The 20588-nt window shown below is 39.3% G+C and overlaps 1 protein-coding gene across 1 annotated transcript; it reads right to left on the bottom strand.

Moving 5' to 3' along the window:
* Positions 1 to 1871: 1871 nt before the first annotated feature.
* SLC40A1 (solute carrier family 40 member 1) lies at positions 1872 to 18265 on the bottom strand. The gene is made up of 8 exons (XM_084209453.1): positions 18031 to 18265; positions 17742 to 17809; positions 13412 to 13571; positions 12488 to 12603; positions 12039 to 12165; positions 8793 to 9035; positions 6271 to 6930; positions 1872 to 5166 (listed from the first exon to the last, which is right to left on the bottom strand). Exons 1-8 carry the CDS (start codon positions 18068 to 18070, stop codon positions 4847 to 4849), a joined length of 1734 nt encoding a protein of 577 aa, XP_084065579.1. The 5' UTR covers positions 18071 to 18265; the 3' UTR covers positions 1872 to 4846.
* Positions 18266 to 20588: the final 2323 nt, after the last annotated feature.

Genomic DNA, 20588 nt, shown 5'->3' with positions numbered 1-20588 from the left:
TAACACTGCATGTATGAAAACAGATTGCTCCATCACCCTATACCAAGAGTAAAAAGCACACAGTTGCATGCTTCCCTTGTGACCACAAGGGAAATAAAGTTCAACTAGAAAGAAATATTGACCCACACAAGGACACGCTGAAGTATTTGAAAAAGCATTATTGAGCAGCATGCACTTTGTCCATACTCCCTGCAAGCCTTTTAGCAAATATCCTTGTTCAGTTTTTTCTGCCCTTCAGAGGGGCAAAATGGTGGCCCTTAAGCAGAAGCTAAAGGCATTTTATTCCAGGAATAAAATACTTTTTATTACACCATGCAGTTAAAGCACCCACAAGCAGGAAAGAGAATGTGTAACTACAGAGGGCAAGAGAAAAAAGGACTACTAATCTAATAGTTACTACTAACTTATCTAGTACTAAGTACTTGAGAAAGACAGGAATGCAGAGTACAGCACAATATGTTCCTGGAGAATCTGAAGGTAGGCCAGCCTTGAGGCAGACAGAAAGGCATTAACACCTCCAGAGCGCTAGATTCAGAAAAGCCACACCCACTAGTTGCACTCTTCTCTAGCAGAAACAGTCTTTACTCTGACTCCTAGGACATCCACCACCTACTTTGAAGAAGAACATACAGAAGGGACTTTAGTATTTTAAAATTACTAGATATGAACCTACTTACTGCTTTGGAATTTCTGAGTTAGATTTCTCACCAAAGAAACAAAACAGTTTAAAGTGAAGGGTCTGAGTTCAGTCTTTTCCCTTTAAGAAGATTCAACTTTCATACCCCATTACCCATGCTCACTTTTTGAAAATGCTTTTGAAAGCAAAAGCAGTTAAATATTTCAGAGGAGAGAACTACAGTACAGAATATACAATGTATCTTGCTTTCCAGAGGCAGGGCTGATATCTCAACCATCTGGTAAGCAAAGTAGTTCAACAAGCAAACAAATAGTGGTAGGTATCTCCAATCATTTTACCTTTGGCTGCTGAGCAGTGAATTCCTCAGGGGCTTAAAAAGTCAGAACTTTGCAAAATGTTTACAACTGAGTAAAAAAAAAAAGGCAGCAGTGAAACTATAGAATAGAAAATTGTGAAGGGACTTCTTCAGTTTAAAGAAGTATATTCTTTACCTATTAATTACACAATACCATTCATAAATCTTTTTCTCTGTACATTTACAGGGGTGGATATGTATGCCTACATTTTCAAATCAGTATTCTAACACTTGTCTTAATTTTAAGTGGCAGTGAAGAAGGCAAACAAGCATAAAGGTCTGTTTCTAGGAAACTCTTAGTTCAAACAGGAATCAGTTCAGAGAGCTCCTAGTGAACCAATACAACATCCTTGTCAAGGTCGATTTTGTGCAAACATATCCTAAATACACAAAGCCAGAATCAGTTCCATAAACATTCTGGGTTTAGTATTGAGAAAAACTTGACTACTAAACCTTGACCACTCCTATCTCCAGAGCTCTCACCTACAGGTTGCTGCTACAGAAGGCCATCATCTCAAATTCAGTATGGTAAAGATACATGGCAAAGATACATCTTTACTATCTTTATCATTCTGTTGCTCAGCAGGCCAAGACACAAAACTGTTCTAATGTCAATGCACGATCCAGGCTGAGGTTGCAAGACCTTCACCTATTGTGTCTTAAGCACTGTGGATGGTAAATAAAAATCAATTCACCAAAGAGTAACAGATCAAGATCATTGACAGATTTTGACATTTGTTATTTGCTTCCTCCTCAATGCTCTTTGTTTGTGCTTCATGGCAGTTCCAGCCCATCATGCAAAAAAGCTTTCTACACAGGATCCATGACAAGTGTAGCATACTCAGATACCCACAAACTGAAAAATCCAGGACAAAAGTTTTTATGCAAATTTATTAATTAGCTTTAACAACAGTAATACATAAATCAATACTATGTCCAGCATAAGGTTGTATAATAAAATATTCTGGTAAGATTGATTTCTAGTGCGTACATTTTTAAGGGCAGTTTTCATCCAATTTGGACATTTTTTTAAAAAAATAAATAAATACAAGGCCAAAAATGCTCACTTAATGAAAATCCTGCTAAGTAAGACTTCAGGCTCCACACTGCTTCAAAGCACTACTGAGTACAGGTGTCTGCACACATCTTGGACTTGCACACAAATGGGCCGTGCTCAAGCAGCATACTTTTTTTTTTACATCCAATGCAGACCAATACACACAAATTTTCAAATTTAAACCTCCTTGTTTGTCTTCAAACAAGCAGTCACTTTTCTATTTTAGGATTGTCTTGCCTTCCAGCTGTGATGTGCACATATGAATCCTAACCACATCATGTTTACCAAATACAAGGCTCCAGTCCTCTTCTCATAGTACTGCACTATCTAGTGGAACTATTTATGAAACAAATTGCTACTCAAATTAAACAAGACTAAATTGTTCTTGGAGAAAGGAAGAAAAAAAAAAAAAGTCTTTGGGAACAGGCAGGAACATGGCATGCTCCCAGCTCTATTTGTCACATTTTTGGAGCTCTCTAGACTTGAGAAATACATCCTCTCTGGGATGGCTGGTGCTTAGTACTACAGCATTACATTTTAGGCACCCTGGGTTCTGTGCACTGTAGACAGCACAAAAAATAGCTGCATTTTCAGCTTTGTCTCCCTGATGGCCAATGAGTCCAAGGTATACAGTGGCATTCAGATGTTTTTCAAAGTGCAGTACAGAGGCATTCACTGACATTTGGACTACCTTTATTTATATTTGACAACATTAAAATCTGGTCCCAATTTAAATTAGATACACATGAGAAAATATATTTGGCAAATCAGAGCTATTTTATTTGCTAGTGTACTTATCATATACCACATAAAGCTATCCTTTGGACATATTTACTCTACAAATCTAGATAAGCTTGTTTTGTCTTCTGACAAATTCTGCTGATGGCAAAATTCCCTTTTCTTTAAGTTACACTCAGGATTGAGTCACAAATTTTAAACCTACTCTAAATTACATACTTTATTATATCAAAACAAAACCCAAATGCTTGGTCAAAGTATAAACACTTATAAACCTAGTGAAAACATCCCTGAGAAGCTTTCAGCAACATGGAGTAATTATTAGGTTTGGTCCATTAGAGGAGAAAAATCGTTACACCCAGTTATTGAAAACTATGGGCTACAACTGCATTGGTTGTACATTGGATTCCCATTCATTCCATTTCATACCTCTCACAAAACAGTGTATCTGAGACAAAAGCCACTAGAGGTTCTTTACATACTTTGATGGATAATGTAATTGTTACAAAATTTGTGATGACTGGCCTAAATTCAGCCCTGATGTAACGCCTTTAATTTCAATGGAGTTCACACACTTACATTCCAGGGCTGAGTCTGGCAGCATATATGACTATGAAGGACAGTACCTAAAATTAAAAAAACACTTAAAAGTTACAGAGGATACTTTTCACAAGTTGCTGACATTATGTTTTCACATACTAATTCTGCAAACAAACATTTAACCAATGTTGAAATTTAGAAGTCAGACTGCCAAGCCATAGGAAAACTCAGAACACCACCAGGTTCAACTCTACTGAGAAAGCAAAGTGCGTAATTTCCACAAAAGTGCACGAAAGGTTAATGACTATGGAAGTACTGTGTTAGTACACATACAGGGTAAAAAAAACCCCAAAAACTAACAAATAAGGCAAGAACTTCTTGAACAGAGGGGATGTATCATTTTCATTGCTGTGAAGTTGCTTTAGAGGGCCTCTCAGTCCATCATCTCATTGGTTTCACAATATTTTAGAACAAAGTCAAAATTCATATACACATCAGATAAATGCAAGTGATCCACCTTTTGCACAGAATATTAACTATTTTCAAATGCAATTGTTTTCAGAAACCCTATTAAAGCCTGATATATTGGAAAATTAACTAAAGCTGCTTGTACTCCGAGGCAAAAACTAAGTTAGCACTAGAATTTATCTTTCTGTACCAGTACTCCTGACCTTAGCACTTTCTGCTACATCAAACCCAAGCAAACCTGCAATTTGCAATTTAAAAGCCATGCTTTGTAATATTACATCAATAGCTTCTGCTAAATGAGGCTGCTTTACTCTAAGAAGTGCAACAAAAGTGTAATACAATATCTTGTACCTAACAGTATTCTAATTTGTAAGGAAACATGCAAAAAACCTGCAAAGGTGTTTCCATAAAGTTAAACCAAAACATAAAATACTATGAAGGTTTTGGGGAAAAAAAAATAAAATTGTTTATTAGAAGAATCCAAGAAGGATCATAGAATATTGTGTGTTAGAAGGGACCCACAAGAACCATTAAAGTCCAATGTTTAGAGAGAATGTTCATACCAGTTTAGGAATAAAGGTGAGCAGAACTGTTCATGGTAAAGGAATATTGGAGAAAAACTCCAAACAATCAAATACTGTATAAAAAAATTATTCTGAAGTAACTAAAAAGGAAAAGACCTCATTTTACTCAATGAACACAAGAATTATTCAGAATTCCTGGTAAATTGAGTATGTATAACTACTTAACCACAATATCACTGTGGAGGTCAGCCGTGGAACTTGAACAGTACTTTTGTGATCAAACACCAGACTTGTGGGGAGCCTTTGATACTGCAGCTATCAAGGTCCAACCAGGCTGTCCTCTGCCAAACATGAAACGTTTACAGGGTCACTGCAAAATGAATTTTCTCTCTTGGGAAAGCTTCCCCAGAGAGCTAAGTTATGCATTCAACTCTAGAGAAACACCTCAAACAGGGTCATAAAAGGAAACATATGTGTTTAACCATGGTATTTGTGAAGCAAAGTTTAGTAAAGAGAAGTGGATCCTTTCAGACAGTAGATGTGTTACCAGGTGGTGAACTGTCAGGGGCTGCTTTGGGATCAGGAGTGTGACAAACAAAAAGTTGTTTTCCCAAGCTTTTTTGGGCAAATCTGAAGTACATTATGTGGCCCATTAAAACAAAAGACACAGAAATAAGCACCAATAAGCCAAAAGCTTCCGGGTTTGGGGCCAGGATGACCATGATGAAGTGCAGCAAGTCAAGAAGATAATTCATGGAGTTTTGGACACCGTTTATGATGCCTCTTTCAGACTCTATGACGTTTTCTTGGAGTAACTGTGTGACAGTCAAATCAAAGGACCAAAGGCCTATGGAGAGAGAAAACAATTATCCATACTGCTGGGCTTCCCATGGCAAACTCATCACTGGCACAATTCAATTCATCCTTACAAGCACTCACTTCTGCCAAAAATCCACACCATAAGATATCCTCTTGTTGACTAGAACTGATTTCACACTCATAGTCAAGAGCAATTTACTTTCCTTTTACAAAAAATTTCATTAAATAATACATAAATAAACTCGACACACAAAGTTGCCTGTCACATCCTGTTTCATCATGACTATGGAGCCAATGTTTTACTCATCCTTTTCTTGTTTAAATAGCTGGCTTACAGATATTTACAGTGTATTCATGCTAGATGCAATCACTAAAGTTCTGCATTTAAAAAAACCACAAACATCTTTTAAACTATGCAGAATACACAATTTCAAATGGGTGACATCAGCTTCCATACTGGTTTACTCTGTTCATGACTCAGCTTTAGAAGCTTATCTTGCAAAAAAACTTAATGCATGTGAATCAAGTATTTTATTACTCCAGAATTCAGCAAAAACTGCAGAAATTGAGGATAATGATTCTACAGATGACCATTACTGCACATTAAATTTATATATTTGACTGCCTATTATGTTGACAGATACTAATATTATGCTAACCAGCAATACCTCAAAAACTTAAGCTGTCATCCAAATCAAAGCTTTCCTTCTAAACACCAAAACAATTTAAATAAACAGATTCAGTAAACTCTGAAATGTGAAGGTTTTTCACAGCAGATGTGTTTAGTGCTGTTTCCTAGTAACAAGTGGTTTCATTTGGTCATGAACAAAAATAATTTAGAGATAAGCTTTCCAAAAAATACGTTACAATAATCTTCAAGTGTGGTAACCTTTCTCCTATTAGTGACATAAAATATACATTGAGTTAGTACTGCAGTCTTCACCCTAGTGATACTATTGCAGGATCATTTCATTTTTATGTGAAGTATAATCAACTAGCCCCAGAAACAAGATGTAACATTCTAATTATTGCCTCAAATTCTAAAATAAATTGTATTTAGTTCACATGGAACATAACTTTTAGAATTAAAAGCAGATATTAAACCAAATTTTAATAGAGATATGATACTTACCAACTCTAGCAGCAATGACTCCTGCAAACAGGAGACTAACAGAGATTAAAGGCACAGGCTCAGGACTCATCTCTGGGTCACTGTTAGCAGGAGCAATAGACCTGTTTAACAAGTTGGGCATTCCAGTTGCAAAAATCATTTCAGGTTCTGGAGATGCTATAGTAGGCAATGGCTCATTTTCAAACAGCCTGGCACTGATGTCAGCAAATGGAGAAACAGTCAAATCCATAGGACTTCCAGGCATAAATACAGAGATGGCACATAAGATCAGACAAGCAAACTGAGCAACTCCAGAAATAAGGCCCGTACGAATGAGGCCACATTTGCGCCGAAGCCAAGTGAAAGCTACTGTTCCCATGATTCCAGTGACTGCTGAGGCACCCATGAGGAGGCTTAGCACAGAGCCACTCAGCCCCTGAGTGTATGCATAGCCTGTAGTGATACAATCGAATCCCAGCACAGTCATATAGAGAAATGCAAGGCCCATGCCTGCAAGGAACACCGGCTGGTTGTAGTATGCAACCCATCCGTCCCGGAAGGTTATGAAAGGTTCAGCAATCCGGGCAGCGCAGCCGACTTCCTTCTCCTGCTGGGGCTCAAAGCCAGCTACATCTTTCTCAATAATGAGCTGCACTCCTTCAGCAGGTTTCATGTCATTCTCTGTAAACAGAAATGGAGCTGTCAGATACACTCCTGCCTGCAAAATGCACAGTGTAAAGCAACAGACAATAGTGTGCGGTAAGTTCACTACTGCAGAAGTGCATCAGTCAAACTCCACTGCCAAGCTTTCTCTCAATTACATAAATTAGAATAATTTAAAGCATTCTTAAGTCCTACCTGGGGAGTAAGACCGAGTAAATTTATCCCTATCAGTGATAGGGATAAACAATGATAAGAAAAAGCACTGCCTACTTCCAGACTTGTGACTGAATGCCCCAGCTCCACAGAGAAATTATTTGCCTAACAAATGCCAGTGTCTGCTGGCATTTTAACACAGATTTGTGTGCTTAAAAGCACTGACTGAAAAAAAGAAGGGCATACTTAAATGTCTGACAGTATCTCATGTCAAGGCTGAAGCCTATCCAGAGTCAAAAGCTTTCAAAGTGTGACTTAAAAAAACCAAACAAACCAAAAACCTATGCATTTCTATCACTCCATTCTCACTGCAATAAAGGAAAAAGGCACTTCCACTGATCACAAAAATCCAAAAACTCACAGCACTATTTACTCCAGTAAGGAGGGTAGAAATTCCACAGATGTCTGGATGCCTGAGTGGTGCTTTTACACTACTAAGTTCAAAACTAACTCCACATACAGCAAGTGAGACGCATGAAGTACTTCAACTTATAAAAACACAAGTCTTCTAATGAAATCAGAATATTGCAACAGCAAAGACTAATAAGTGTTTCCTACATATTGATATTTGCTAAATGCTTCATTCTCCAGAAGTATTTAAGAGCCAGTTCCAAAGCTATGGAGCCTTCTACACTCTCTTGTTCTCTAATACTCAACTGCCATCAGCCTGATCCAACAGCTTACTGGACCAGCTATTACCACCATGGATCTGATGACTGGGAAGATAGATCTCTTCAGCAGTTTTAAGAGCAGCTTTCTAACTCACAATATAGTGAGACAAGATTGTTAGTTAGCATTTAAACAAAACCCAGGAATTCTTCCTATTTAAAAAAAACCCTAAAAAACCCAATAACAAAACACAAACAAAACCCCACCACCTATGTTACAGCTAGGGGCCATAACATGAGCTTTCAGTAGTATTCATATACTGCTACCTTAAAAATGGGGAAAAACTTTAGTACTTTCGTACTTCAGCATCTGGCATTTCTACTACTTTAAAATAAAACTCTGCTTCTGAATTTAAATTTCTGATATTGAGTCTATCTAAAGCAACTTTAATATCAATTTTAGTGTTACTTATAGTAATAGCCATAGTCATCCACACTGCAAATCCCACTTGTACTGTTTGGCCCAGAAAGCAGAGCTGAAGGCCAAAAGAGTTTATTTTTTTTCCTCCAAGATTTCCTGGTGCATGTAAAAATCATTAAATCACACCAGAATAGAAGTCTGACCATCTATTCTAGAACCTCTTGAAAGCCTGTTAGTATTATGTGCAAGCAGAGATGATTTAGCAATGAATAGTCTTACAAGGCTGTAGACACTACAGAGCCAAGGGCCTGGTCCAGCTTTTCAGCTTATTGATGGGTAGGAATATTCCTTATGATCAGCCTGAAGTTACAAGGCAGACTTGCTCTAAGGGGTTAACAAAGAGAAGACAATTCATTCTGCGGCTGCATTTTATGAAATTCCTCAAAAATCTGCACAAAGTAGCGTTGCTTCACTTAGTCTCTGGTATCTATACCCAAAACCTGAAATCTCCAAGCTAGGAGTAGAAAGCTATTTAGCCTCAAAGCAGTGCCTGTGGAAGACAGAAGTCAACACTTGGCTTGACTGATGCAATGAACATACAGTGAATTTGAGTGGCTGCATTTCTGTGTTTTCAATACCTTTCTTTACATTCAGCTGTTTCAGTTCCGATGCTTCAACTTTTGCAGATTTGTGAGCCAGAGTAGGGGTTTTCTGGTAAACCTTCCAGAGCAGCAGATATTCCACACACATGGACATCAGGTTCCAGCCAGAAATGAATCCACAGCCAATCATGGGGGAGCCAAATGTCATTATCTGACCAACAGCCATTGGGGCCAAGATATTGGTTAGCTGATCAATTCTTCTTATTGTGGCATTCATATCTGTCAGAAATTATATGATGATAAAATGACTGGTGAACACGTACAGTGAAATATTCATTGGCATAACTGTGAATTGCACATGTAATAAAGGTAAAGCTACAAGTCTTGCTCCAATTGTAACTGGTTCCAGAAATAACCAGAGGCACCTTCTGTTTCAATATTTAAGTTGACTGCAATCAACCAAAGTGCTTGTAAGCCAAAAACCTACTCCTGTCAGTTTTGCCTGCATGAGGTCTTCCAGGTTTAGCATGCTGGGTTTACAGTGGCAGCATAGTCCTGTTCATCATGAGATCAGGTAAAACTGCTCATCATGAGATGAGATCACTTTTACACAGCACTGATACTGTGGACTCTGAGCTCTAGCCCTGTAACACTCAAACCTACCATGCACAGCTACAGGAATCTCAGAAGGTGGAATTGTTTCTGGGGAAGATAGTAATCTATCTCCCAACACTGGAGCACGTATTTCTTAGCCTCCTCCATTCACTTCTAATAACTGGTGGCCAAAGAACCACTGTGATAGCAGCAGAACTTTGAAATGGCTTTTACATTGCCTTGTTAAGTCACATTGGTTGATGGCAGCTGTAGGCATCCTTAGATCTTACTGAGCAAAGTCCTCACTCCTTTCTGGTCCTTTGTTTACAGTCAAAACAAGCAACCCATTCTCAGCACAAATGCATCTTTCATTTGCTGCTAGGGAATGCCTCACCCTCCTCAATCTTATCTACTTTCCTGTCATTAAACTGTCTGGGTTCCAGTAAGTGTCCAATTAATAGTGCCATTCTTCCACTCCTACAAATTGCTAGACAGTGGTTTCACATATGAAACTCCTTTTAGAGTCCTACTGTAAAACTAGAGCTTGTGAAGGCCAAGTGAAATTCTACATCAATATGAAGCTGCTTTACTGAATCTGTAGAGAATTAGTCCTCAAAGGAACATTTGGGTTACTCCATTTCAAAGTTAATTCAATGTGAACCTAGTTAACCCTCAGTCAAATCGTTAAGTGAGATACTTGCATAATATTGGCTTTAAAAATTCCAACCGACTAACCTTTGTTTTTTGAGTCGAGTTACAATCCAATCAGAAAAGGTACAAAGAGAGTAGGAAAACTAATCAAGGGCAACAAAGGAGAAGTTAAGGTAATTTTTAATTTCCCTATTCCACTAACTTGCATAATTAAGATTGCTCTTTGAGGAAAGGTAACAATGCAGAGATGGACAACAGTATTTGCTGCAAATCAGTGTCAGCACTTAATATTTTTTTTCCTACGTTAAGGAGTTTCAATAGTCTCCAGGTCACATTACATCATGGTTAAACAGAAAACAAGCCTGTTCAGCCTGGAAAGGATGTTTCAGATAAATCTGTTGAACTAAGGTGCTTAATCCAGTGGTTGTTTTCATTCTCAATCAAGTCATAAGAGAATTTACAATAATCTCTTGCCTGATTTCTCAGAAAAAAAAAATGTAAGTAGTCATACAATTGTGCCTGAGCTCATGAAGCAGTAAAGAGGCAGGACTGACTCCCAGGCAGCAGCTCACTGCAGGTGTGGTCTGTACTTTATCTCATGGGTCTATGTGGGACAGGAATGGGGAGATGATTTGCTGAGTAAGATCTGACACAACAAGAAAAGTTTTAATAGTTCTCATTAACCTAAAACTTTTACAGATAGCTGCTATTTTTCTACCTGTGATTCACCTGTGTAAAGAAAGTTCACCTGTATTACTGCTCTACAAAAGGCATGACCTAGAAAGGCACTGCAAGGTCAAAATAAAAGATTAAGGAAGATAATTTGTAGACTAGGAAATAAAAGTATGACCCTTTCAATGCATCTAAGAATTAGCCTTTCCTGGATGAAATGGGTAAATATTCCTTCACTGGAGATAAACATCAAGTAAAAATCTGAAATACGGGATTGAAATTCCCAAAAGGACTCTGAACTCTATAGGAAATTCAGCCAGCTTTATACAAAATTAGAGTCCAGAAGCTGAAATGCTGTCTAAGCCTGAAGATATCTAAACTATAGAGGTGAGCTATAGAGGTCTGGGTAATGTTAAACTGCTCTGTGCCTTGTTTGCAGTTCAGTATCAGTTCCTCTATCTGAGAAGGCTTAAGTCCCCTTATGGGGTTGATTCAGAGCCTATACAGCCTGACCAAAATCACAAAAAATGCTGCTTCGCACACTGTGTTACAATCAGAGGAACAGCACAGCCAAAGACTGTAGTAGGCCCTTTGGTGTAATTTGCCTTGTGTATCCTTGGTAAGAATCCCAATCTCTCACATCCAAGAAGTATCATGACAAAGCTGCAATAGGATATAAATGGGAATTAATTCTCTCTCCTAGTAGTATCAATGTCACTGTGCAAGTGCAGGGCACAGGGGGAGAAGCAAAACTAAATCATCTTTTGCCTAGAAAGTATTTTGTCTGTAGTCTATGCTCACAAGTTCCCGATGTCAAAGGAAAGCAGAGCTTCCAATTCCAACTGAAGGAAAGTTCATAGCTATGAGTTAGACATCTAATGCTACAGAAATGCAAGGTTTCAAATGTGCCTGCATGCACAGTATCACCTACTGGCAATTCCCTAATATACCTACTTAACTGTTCTGGACTTCATTCTCATGCATCTTTCTTTGATCCCTGAGAGGAGCCCAGTTACGCAAGAGTTCTCTGTTTCATTCCAGGGACCTAAAAATAAAGTATTGCAACACTTGGCTTGTTCAGCAAGACTAGTTTTCCTAACAGAGCTGCAGCAGGACTCAGAGGAGGGCAAAACAAGTTTGGGGATGCCTAACTGAATTGTAATCATAACAGTAATTTGTGATCTCAGTAGCTGCAGTCCAGAGCAAGGAAGAGCAAAATAAAGGCTGCCCTTTTACTTAATGTTTTCTCATAATATCTGGAACTCAAAGATGCACTGATCTCTGTAAAACTCTGTCTTAAAACAAAAATCAAATCAAGCTTGGAAAGTAAGACATGCAAGGTATTATAAAGGCAATATATTTCACCTGCCAGTTTGCTTCTGTCTTCCCCTGCAACCACAACAATCCAGTCCCTCTGAATTGTGATCGCTGTGGCAGTGCTGGCCAAATTGGCAATATTTGCTATTGTGATAACCAGGATATAGCACAATGTCTAGAGAAATGAGGGGAAAGAGTTATAATGTGAGAAAACTGATGGACATCTCCACCTTCTACACAAGCAGAAAAGACTTTTTTATTTGATTCCATACATTTCAGCATTATTCTTTACAAAAAACAAGATCAAGTCTACAATTCCTAGCAGAAAACAATCATCATCTCTGTTTACCTAACAAGTGCCGTTTCATTTGCCAATTTTGGCTCCCAGGAATGTCTGTACAGATTAAAGACTTAAAGATTAAGATAAAAATTCATCTCCCATGCTTCCCAAAGTTTTTTCACAAATTAATTTCTTATTAACAAGTTGAAACACTCACAAGAAGCCATCCATGGTATAATGTCAAGAGCTGTGTCTTAAACAAGAAGATAATCATCAGGATAACACCGCACAGGATGACAGATGAATTCTGCACAATCAAGGATGTCTGGGCCACTGTTTTAAACCAAACAGAGCAACAGTCATGAACATAAGAATGAGCTAACTATAGCCTTAAGGTGGACACAATTAAGGAACACACAGATTTATTAATTAGCCTTATTTTCCTAGTCTCCCTGAAAACATAAGCAGCAAAAGTATACTTCATAGTAGAGTCTGAATCTTCCATTGCCTTAGAGAAACAAACTAACATCTAATGTAACTTTGTAGCTCCTGATTTACACTCAAAGTAGGTCTTCCCTCAAAGTCCTCTTTAAATGCTGACAGTATGTTTCAAGTAGTAAAAACCTAGCTCAAGCCTCTAAAATTAATCTGCAAGCTACCATGGAAAGAATACTATTTTGAAAATTTTTGGAAAGTAAAAATTCATTTGAAGAACTTGATCCCGTTTTATTTGTAAAACAGACTACAGCATATATACAATATGCATAATGGAAATGCAGTGTGTTTACACTCAAGTGAAAGATGTTTGTATCCAGACAAAACACAACAAAAATACAGGTGCATTTTAGTGTTTTAACGTAAATAGAATTTGGTCTGTAGTGCTTAAAGTTACATAATTTTTACCTTTTGTGTTTCCATGCATCTCTACACATCACATGGGTTTAGCCTGAGCAACAGACATATCATGACTTAAAACTGTTTTCCTCCTGTCTTTAAGAGTACCTCTGTATAACCATCACCATTCTGAAACCTCTCTGCCCTTCTTAGATGAGCAAGTCTCATTCTCATATTTGACTTAACTGTCAGCTTCACCTTTTTAACATGAATTTGGAAGGTAAATAACCTGCTCAAGGCATCTAACCTTTGAGCCTGGAGTTCTTGTCCACCCAGTCTCCAATAAGGGCTCCCAGGAGAAGAACTGATCCCGCCACAACCAGGCCATAGACAGCAGTCAGGAGCAAGCTGTTTCCATAAAGTTCAACCAGGAACACAGACACAGCAAAATGCCACATCCGATCTCCCTTGAAGAGTAAGAGAACATACACATTACTGGTTGCTCTTCAGAGGTACACAGGTTTACTATTTTACTAAAGCTCTGGACTAAAATAGAGGTTTGTTACACGTACAGAGGTGGTGTGGGGTTTTTGTGGTTGTTGGTTTCTTAGGTTTGTTGATTGATACATCCTGTCACCATTGATTTTATCCCAGTGTCATTAAGATCATCTATCTTACTCAAGTGGATCATTACAGTTTGCAATACCACAAATCCAAAAATCCCAGATATTTTCTATTAGTATATTACTGGACAAAGTCTGTCACCAGTCACATCCAGCAAGCCTCAAAAAGCTTACACAAATTCTCTGGCACAGATCAAATATTAACAACAGATTTACCATCACTATTTAAATAGCTTTTCAAGGCAGCAGTTTGCTCTTAGATGATCAAAGCCTAACTGCTGCTTTACAACACAAGAGTGAGTCAAGTGGAAACAAGTCATCATACAATTCAGGATAGATATAGGTAAATGTTAACTGAAGTTTCTAAAATCAATGGACTTCAGCTGGTTTTAGTGTTCAGCACTGGCATATTACTCAGAGGAGGTAGAATAGCAATGCTCATTTAACCTGTCGTAAACTCACTGCTAGTTCACCCTATTGCTAATTTAACCTAGTGCTTAAAATAAAACACATTCATGTCCTGGTAACCACTTGCTACAGGTACAAAAAGGATGCCCAAATTGTTAAACACATCCAAGTGAAGTAATTTTCATTCTATTCAAAACATTCTTAGGTTTGCTAATAAATACATGGAGGTTTTTGTCACTTCACACTTTACTTTTGAACCTATTGCAGCAATCCATGACAGAAAATCCTTTCTGCAATCAGTAAAAAAAAAGAAGAATAGAAATTATTCATACCATTCTAGTGCATACAGGTTGTTTAATAAGGGTCTCTAACATTAGTCTCCTACAAACCAAATATGAAACAGTTTTCTTCTGTTGCCTTATCTTAAATAAATAGTTGCTATGTGATATAGCAGAGTACAAATTTCTAGGGACCTCAAATATTCGGAAGGGCTGGGGGAGGTGTAACATAAAAGAACTTTTAAAAATCAAAGCCAGCCAAATCTAATCATGTAACACAGCAATCAAAAGCTACATAAAAAGCATACTGTTTGGAGGGTCAAAATAATTGCAAAGTGTGATTAGCCCTCAGTATAGTACAGACAAAAAGCACTTGCCTTTTAATGTTATTTCAGTTCACTGGCGTTTTCTGCAAACATTGTAACATGTAAACTTTGATACTTGTTTCCTTAAACACAGGCTGAAAAAATTATACTCCAATCATGGAAAGAAAAATCCCATCTTTTCAAATAAAATCCCCAGGGTATTTTGTATATATTTTTAAACTAAATTGACAAATGCTACTATAAGCATGATCATCTTGTGTCTCCTCTCATATATTATAAACCATTTTTCACTCAAGAGACACCCAAAGCCTTCTGTAAAAATGTTCCACTCACATTCCATGGTTAGTTAGTAGAAATATACAGAAAATATCCCAGCAATGAATCCACAGGCATATAATTTCCTAATTCCTGCTTTCCCTTAAATTTAATATGACTTCCTGAAGTGGTACTTTATAGAATTTCACTTAAAATAGATGCAGGTGAATTAGCCTAGATAACTGTTTATTAAGCTAGGAAAACAATCAAAAAACCCCCTTTCATATTAAGTTTGGCTTTTTTCTTTATGCATAGATGTTGCATTTACTGGATTCTGACAAAATGAAAAAGGCATTTTTAAAAAAACCTAAGCATGTGTGAGTCAGGGCCAGTCACTACTGTCAGAGTAAAAAATTGAAACTCACTTCAAACTCATGGAAAGGTGAATTTGACTCCACAGACATCATGATTTTGCTGTACACTTACCTGAAAGCCTGTGAACACTGTTCAATTTTATCTAACAGATTTACCCAGAGTATTTTGATCAGGTCAACCCACAGAGAAGATTTTTGGGGAAACCACAGCTACTACAACCAGAAAGTATGATTTTCTTTCGGAATTAAAAACCATAAAGAATAGGCAAAGATAAAGGAGAAGAACAGTATTAATGGATTGCAGAGCTTTGTAGTAGGTATGTAATTTCAAGCTAGAGCTATTGAAATTTGAACAGCAAATGTTGTTTACAGAAACAAGCAGATCCTTCCTTTGATTACATACACTTAGTTCCACCTTAAAATGTCTCAAAATGTGGCTTTTTGAAAACTTTTAAATAGCTGCAGCTCAGCATCACTATGCTTTAAAAGACAGCTCCTCCCCTTCTGTAATTATAATTACCCTTATAATCACCGTATACTGAATGTATACAATCCCATGTCAGAACTGAAGCCAACAAGTTAAGGAATAGCCAGGCCACCACCTACTCCCAGCTTCCTGAGGGGCACAGATAAGGCTGGGAAGTTGGAATCAGCTGATCTGGAAAACATTAGGCCTGACACCAACAACGTGAACCCAGTTCCATGCTGTTCCTTTATTGCTGAGGGATAGACAGCAACAGCATAAGGTCTGGGGCTCCAGTGCAGCATTGCTGGCCAGCCTATTAAGATCCCAGAGGCCAGGCACACATTCAAATACTTGACTGAGCAAGGGCCCAACAGAGTCTAGACATTGTTCAAGTCTGAACATTTCTGGAGATGTGACATGTTTAATCATTTACAGCTTCTCTTGGCATTTGGGAATGGCATAGTAACACAGAAACCTAATCAGCTCTCAATTACAGCAAAACCCCATTCCTCTTGGGTTTTGTGTTGTGGACAGAGCCATTCTAAAACAAAGATGATCTATTACTTGGTGTTCTGAAGATTGAGGTATTTGTTTACTGTTTCTGGTAGCAAAAACCTTCACACAACAGGAACACCAAAGCTTAGGAGATACAAAAGGTGAAGTCACAGACCCAGTTCTGTCGAAATAAGCTATTGCAGAATAACTTCTGCTGTTTGAGCAGATTTGGTTGAGGGTATTTTGAGTCAAGATTTTCAGCACAAAACCCACCAAGACCTGACTAGGTTATATTAATATTGCTAAACAGACATCTTGTAGTCTATAATTTGTTACTTTGTGCAAGACTGTTTTCTAACTCTGCTTTGCCACCTTTACTCAGGGACTCAGAGCAAGCCCACCACAGAGCTGTGAAGCACTGGCCAGAGAGGAGTAAGCAGGGCTGGCCAACTTGCCAGTGAGACACTTTGTGGGACTGATAAAAACTGTGGCAGGCAATAAGCCCTGACTTCTGAAGGGCTGTTTGGCTCCCTACTTTTTAATATTAACAACTGCCAAAATATTGCATTTGTTTAAACAAACATTTGATACTACTCAAAGACTGCTTTCATTAAGAGAAACATCAGTACAACCTTTCAGGCTAGCAAAAGCAAGACGCTCCAGAGTTAGGCATGCGCTGTTGCAACTGGAGATCAGCCACTTGTTCAACACATACATCAAACCAATCCAAATGTTCCAACACAGGACCAAAACACAGAACAAAGAAAATGGGGAGGGAACCTTCCATTTATTTTTGAACCAAGCCATTGTATGAAGACTTAAGATTGTGTTAAAATACACACATATTCTTAATTTTATTCTGTGGAACAGAATCAGACTATTTTCAGTGCATATCTTAAGGTAGCCTTTTTTTTAGTATTCTAAAAATGAGTAAAAGCTAGTATACTAAGTTGTATTAGCACAGAAGGAAATCATTTCAGGAGGCAAGCAGCTTTACAGAGGACAACTCCTGACGCTGTCAACAAGTTAGCTAGTGAGTGGCAGTATTGAGCCCATTGTAAACACTGAGCAATTGCCATTAGTAAATATGAGTCCTTTCCATATAATGCTGCAATGGGCTGTCTCTCATTGTGCTTCTCTATAAGGAGTCTCACTGGTTCTAAAGTTATTTAAAAGCATTAAAAGGTACAGAACCCTCCAAAAATTGATTACTGCACTACTCTGCACTAAAACTAAACGTACTGCAACATATTTTGTAAAGATTATGAAGACTTTTAACAGCAAGGTGTTGTAACAAGACCTCTACGGTGGTGTGTTAATTTGTGAAGATTTTTGGAAAGCACCATAAAGATCAGGTAAATCATAGCCAGATTAATAAAATCCTACATCTACCAGGCCAGTATTTTACTTACCCAAGTGGACAGTGCATGTCCAAGATAAAGAAGAAACTTTGCAGACGTAAAATAGGCAATCACAGATCCTAAATGAGAAATAAGAAACAGATGCTAAAGCAAATGCGGGCACATCCACCGCATTTCGCTACAGCAGGCACAGCTCGCTGCCGCGGACACCGTTCTGAGAGCGGAGGCGCCACCGGGACACGGCGCGACTTGGTGCCCCCCACCCGCGGGCAGCCCCTCCCGGTCACCCGCGCCCGCTCCGCGCCCGGAACCGCTCGGGGGGCGGCCCGTCCGCACTGACCGCCGCGCCGCCGGCCCTCCGGCTCCGCTGCCCGCGCCATGCCGGCCCGCTCCGCCGCTGCCCGCTGCCGAGAGAAGGGGGGGACACGCGGCTTCGCTCCGTGTTGCCTTCCCCGACTTAGCTAGCACTGTAGCTGAAGTCGGAAAGCCTTGGCCTTATGCGCCGCGGGCGGCGGGGACGCTCCGCCGCGCAAGGGCCGAGCGCCGCTCGACGCCCGGCTGGGTGCTCTGAGCTGCCGAAAGCGTCGGGCTGGGAAGTGGCGGCGCAGCGCCTTTTGTAGCCGGCGGCGGCACCGCCCCCGCCCGGCCCGCCCCGGGGGCGGCCCCGGCCCCGCCACCGCCAGAGCCCGGCGGAGCAGGAGGGGCGCCCTGCGCGGCTGCGGGTGAGCAGAGCTTGATGCTGAGCCGGGGCTCTGGGCACCGCGAGTGGCACCCCGGCAACCGTGAGCCCCTTAGTGCTGCCTCTGGCTCGGATCTTTGCTGTTGCCTTTTTGTTTTCCGGCATCTTAGAAAACGTGACGTCTTTGAATATGCAGATTCAAAAACCTGGGGTTGTAAGAGAAGCGCCAAGTACCTCAAGCGGTGGTTGAAACACTGCCAAGGACAGTGCTCTCAATTCTGAGCTTCCAAGAAAAAAAAAAAAAAACAAACTAAACAGGGTACCAAAACTTAAGCTAATTAATTGAAATAGCTTTTCTATTCTAATGAAGGTGGCGTAGAATTGACCCAGTTGCTGCTGGCTCAGGCTCTCTGCTTCAGATGAAGCATCCCAGTTCCTACCATAAATACTTTTTTTGCACACTACGTGACCTACTTTTGGTATTGGCCACCACAAAAAACTGCATGTTTATAGAACTCAAGAAACAGACAAAATGTACAATAAGCTAGATCTATTTCAGGATACTATGAAAATATTTAAGAATTATCTGTCCTGGTGTGGTTGAAATCATAATGATTATTCTTGACTGCCAGAGCTGAGATTATATTTTGTGTAATTGTGTAATACTGTGAAGTTCCCTCATCTGTGTGTAAAATTGCTTTTGGTTTGGGTTGTGGGTTTTTTTGTTTTTTGTTTTGGGGTTTTTTTTTTTTTTTTTTTTTGTGTTTTGTTGTTGTTGTTGTTTGGTTGGTTTTTTTCCCCCCAAGTATATAGGCCACCCCAGAAGCAAATGCCTGACATAACAGACCAATAACCTGTCCTGGTGTTGCCACTCCTGTGATCTTGTTCAAAGTATTCTTACATTAATTAGATGACTTTCTATGCATGAATCATGGATTGTACTTTGCATAATGGGAACTATACCCTGGGAAAAAAGAATTCAGAAGTAAAATTCAATATAAACATAGGAAGCCTAAAATTGCTATTTTAATGGTATTGGTTATCCTAGGTGAGTTAAGTGTTTTCTTCTCATGATACATTCCTTAAAATTTTGCAGAAAATCTTTTCTCAGATTGTCATCAAAAGCAGAGTAAATTTTCTTGATGGTTTTTCTTATACAGCCTTACTGCCTAAACTGTACTCTTCTTTACTAACAGCTAAAAATAGAATTACTTTTCCTAAACCTTAACAATTTTAATATTATTAGCCCATATTAAATAAAAACCCCACAGTGTATCAAAACTAATATTTTGTGGGTTTAAGCCTCTTAACTGTCAGTTCTTGCACTTCTACTGACAAGGGCAGTGTATTCCACAGGTAGATACAGATGAACTCTGGTCTAAACCCTGATTGTTACTTGTATCTCAGCTGGAAGGCAGCACGATCTGGAGGAGCTCTGTGTCACAGATGCCTGCCCTGCTCCATTGCAGACCATCCCACTGGACTCACATCTTCTCCATCGCTGTCCCTGGTGGCACTTGTGGCCACTGTTGTGGTTTGGTTACTGGATTGATGAGGTCTAATCTGATCTGTGATGTACATAATACTCACTTACATATATGTGATACAGCAGCAGTTCATCCAGGGACACTTAACAGCACAGTACTGCTGGTTAGACCTTTTTTTGTTATAAGAGAATGGTGTGCTCTCTAGTTTCTAGTCCTCTAGAATTAGAGTTTAAATAATCATTTCTGATTGAGTGTTTGCTGAACTTTATACAAGTGCATTGGATTGTATAGGTGAAATCATCATCTCGGCAATTTTGTCTACTGGTAATGAATTGGGTTCAGGTGATATTAAAGCTATGCCAAGAGGCAAAGAAAACACGGACAACATTCTTTGGTTGCTGTATGTCTCTGGGATTTCTCTCATGGAAAAATGTGTGCCGTGTCCAGTGGGACACGGAGTGAGCACAGTGTGAGTCTGGGATGCTGCTGTAGGGGATGGCAGCAGAGGCTGTATTGTGTGTGCAGTGAGGTCGGCCTGTCCTCAGCGCACAGTGGGTGATGCACAGGACTGAAGGTGCAGATAAACCCTGCAGTTTGTCCACTGCAGCTTACACGTGTCCCAGCCACACCAGTCACTGCACACAATGACACAGGGTACTTGCTGCCAGCAGGCACCAGCCAGAATTTCTTACATCCACAGGCATGTGTGTTATACCCTTCTCTAACAATTGC

The sequence above is a fragment of the Fringilla coelebs genome (genome assembly GCF_963513975.1).
Source record: "Fringilla coelebs genome assembly, chromosome: 7".
Classification (NCBI taxonomy): Eukaryota; Metazoa; Chordata; class Aves; order Passeriformes; family Fringillidae; genus Fringilla; species Fringilla coelebs.
Note: the sequence above shows the minus strand (reverse complement) of the source record. Positions and strands in the feature narration are given on the sequence as shown.